This window comes from Microtus ochrogaster, chromosome 2, assembly GCF_000317375.1.
Source record: "Microtus ochrogaster isolate Prairie Vole_2 chromosome 2, MicOch1.0, whole genome shotgun sequence".
Taxonomy (NCBI): Eukaryota; Metazoa; Chordata; class Mammalia; order Rodentia; family Cricetidae; genus Microtus; species Microtus ochrogaster.
This window is the reverse complement of record NC_022010.1, coordinates 15,409,941-15,412,902: the sequence shown is the minus strand read 5'-3', so window position 1 is coordinate 15,412,902 and position 2,962 is coordinate 15,409,941. Positions and strand designations below refer to the sequence as shown.

The 2,962-nt window shown below is 45.9% G+C and overlaps 1 protein-coding gene across 4 annotated transcripts in view; it reads right to left on the bottom strand.

Moving 5' to 3' along the window:
* The window catches only part of Tctn1 (tectonic family member 1), a 32,464-nt gene that overhangs the window by 27,416 nt on the left and 2,086 nt on the right, over positions 1-2,962 (bottom strand). For all 4 annotated transcript variants that reach the window (XM_026785098.1, XM_026785089.1, XM_026785093.1 and 1 more), the window contains exon 3: positions 279-399. In XM_026785098.1, coding sequence (XP_026640899.1) covers positions 279-399 — 121 coding nt within the window. The remainder of the gene's footprint in view (positions 1-278; positions 400-2,962) is intronic.

Sequence of the window (2,962 nt, the reverse complement as noted above, 5' to 3'; positions counted from 1 at the left end):
AAAAAAAAAAAAAAGGCTATGTAAATATCTGATATACATGATATTGGATATGCGACCTCCAAAGGTCACGACCCACAGGTCAAGAACCTCTGCTCTAGAGGCAACACGCATGCCCTTCCACTGCCCATACTCTTGTGGGGTTGCACGCAGACAAACCACAGCCTCTGACAGTGCAGGACTTTGCACAGTAGGGTTTCTGAATAGCAAGGAACATTCTTTCTGTCCCCAAATTTTATTGCCCAAGCCAACCTGCCATCAAAATGCTGTCATATGCTTACATGACAACGGGGACTGAGCAGGCAGAGAAGACGCTGAAATCTGTGGGGCTGCAGTCAGGGTCACAACAGCAGTTGACATCACACCGTGCTGGAAGCAGGTCACAGACACACAGAGCAGCAACTGAGGAAAAAAAACAGTGGGGGTCAGAGGACCATAGTAGGCAGGCTGTTTCTGCTCCCTGCCACCAAAGGATTCCAGAAGTCAATGTCACAAAATGTCTGCTTCCTATTGTGCTTGGGGGAAAGTCACCTGTGGACACCAGGGTCTCCCTGAGGTGACCGCAGACGCCTGCGCTCCTACTTCAGAGGAGAATCTAACTCTTGGCCACCTCATCCCGTTCCTCACATGTCGTGGTTGCTTTTTATTCTTAATTTTTTCTTTTCCAACTTTTTTTTTGCCCTGTCTATCTTGGAATTCACTCTGTGGACCAGGCTGGCCTCAAACCAGGAGATCTGCCTGCCTCTGCCTCCTGAGGCTGGAATTAACTGTTAGGATTAAAGGCTTTTTTGGCCAGTTGGTTTGAAACTATAAACTCCTAGTCATTAAGATCCTGACCAATAATCAACTGTTCCTATTTTAGCTTAAAATGTCCTTTTTTTTTCTTTTTTCCTTTTTGAGACAGGGTTTTTCTATATAGCCCTGGCTGTCCTGGAACTTACTCTGTAGACCAGACCAACCCTGAACTCAGAGATCTGCCTGTCTCTAGGATTAAAGACATGTGCCACCACTGCCAGTCAAAATGTTCTTTAAAAATTTACAATACAGGGTAATAAATTTATGGCAGGATAATACAGCATGGAGGAAAAGCAGGAATCCACCCCGTAGCAACTTTGCCCGTGCCCACTCTGCGGGTCATCATGACTTCAGTGCTCCTCTCCCAGTCCCTTTAGCAGACAGAGAACCTGCACAAGCGCAGAAGACAGCCTCCTCCAACAGTCTCCAAGAGCTCTGGGAGCTGAGAATGTGACACTGTTTCAATTTAGCATTCATTCTTGTCAAACGGAGAAAACCCTTTGCAAGTGTAAAAGAGCCCAAAGAGAAGGCTGGGTGGCTAACTCACTGGCTGCCCTTGCAGTGGATCTAACTTTGGTTCCTAGAACCCACTTGACAGCACACAACCATCTGTGACTCTGGTTCCAGGACATCCGATGCCCTCTTCTGGCCTCATGCACACTTACAACACACAGTATACATGCAGGTATAAGACAACATCCATCCACGTAAGATAAAATGAATAAATCTTAAAAAACAAAATAATACCAGAGTATGAAAATAACAAACTGAGTTCATGACACAGACTATTGTGAGGAGGGAGGAAATAATAAATTCAGGGCTTTTTTTTTTTTTTTGGTTGTTGTTGCTGTTCTGTGTTTCCTGAAACAGAGGCTCATGTGGCTCAGGCTGGCCTCCTAATTGTCCCACCTCTAGTAGAAAATTCAGGATCACAGGCGTGTACCGTGGTTCCTCCCTTCCCCCAGCTTGGGCATCACTGAATCTTAACTGTAATGTTTTGTTTCCTTTTTTTTTTTTTTGAAAATAATCTTAAGCTGCAAACAAACAAAGGAAAGAATTTAAGTCAAATGCTTATAGGATGTCACACTAACATTCTTGACCTCTGAATGAATGGAGATGAGAGGCTCCACACCTGTGCCTCCCATCAGCTGGGAGGCAGAGTCAAGAGGGTATGTATGCAGGATAGGCCAGCCTGGGCCACCCAGCAAAACCGTCAGGAAGGAAGCTGGGCAGGAAGGAGAAGGTGGGAGACTGGAAGGGTTTTAGAGCAGGCTGGAGATATGGTTCAGGAGCTAAAAGCACATACCACTTGTGTACAGAACCCAAGTTCAGTTCCCAGCACCCAAGTCAGGCAGCTCACAATCACCTAACCAAGCTCCAGGGGCTCTGGGGCCCTTTTCTGACCTCTGAGGACATCAGCACACATGTGCACATACTCACACAGAGATATACAAACATACACACGTAATTTAAAATAAAATTCTTTTTTAAAGTTTTAGATCCCCTTCTCCAAAAAATGGTATAACATGCTTTGGAGAAGCATGAAGAGGAACGAAAGCTTATTGATAAATGCATAGGACTTTCTTTAGTCCGAGGGACAAATGTACTCCCTCTAAAAAGGATTCTCTCTAGCCAAGGACACCTGTGTATGCTCACTAATACCAAAATTCCTGAACCGCGATGAGAAAATAAAGTGAGCAATCAGGTCCGCTTCCTCAGGTGTCTAAGATTGTAAGCACGAGTTGTTGTCAAAGCTTCGACCTTGGTAAGTAACTGGATGAGGATGAGACACATGGTGGGGGGGGGTTGTTGTGAGGATTAAATGAGTTACGGCGCAGTAACAGTAACGTACTTGGCAGGGTGCCTGCTGCACGGCAGTTAATAAGTGAGATAGTTATCCCTGGAATGCCAGCGCTGAACACGAGCCCTAGGCATGTCAGCTCAGGCACAGCTTCATCTGGGGGAGAAAAATCACTAATGGGTGCACTGACCTGGATTAACAACATTCCAGTTCAAAAACCTTACAGAAGCCAGGCAGTGGTGGCACATGCCTTTAGTCCCAGCACTCAGAAGGCAGAGGCAAGTGGACCTCTGAGTTTGTGGCCAGCCTGGTCTACAGAGTGAGTTCCAGGACAGCCAGGGCTACACAAAGAAACCCTATCTCGAAAAA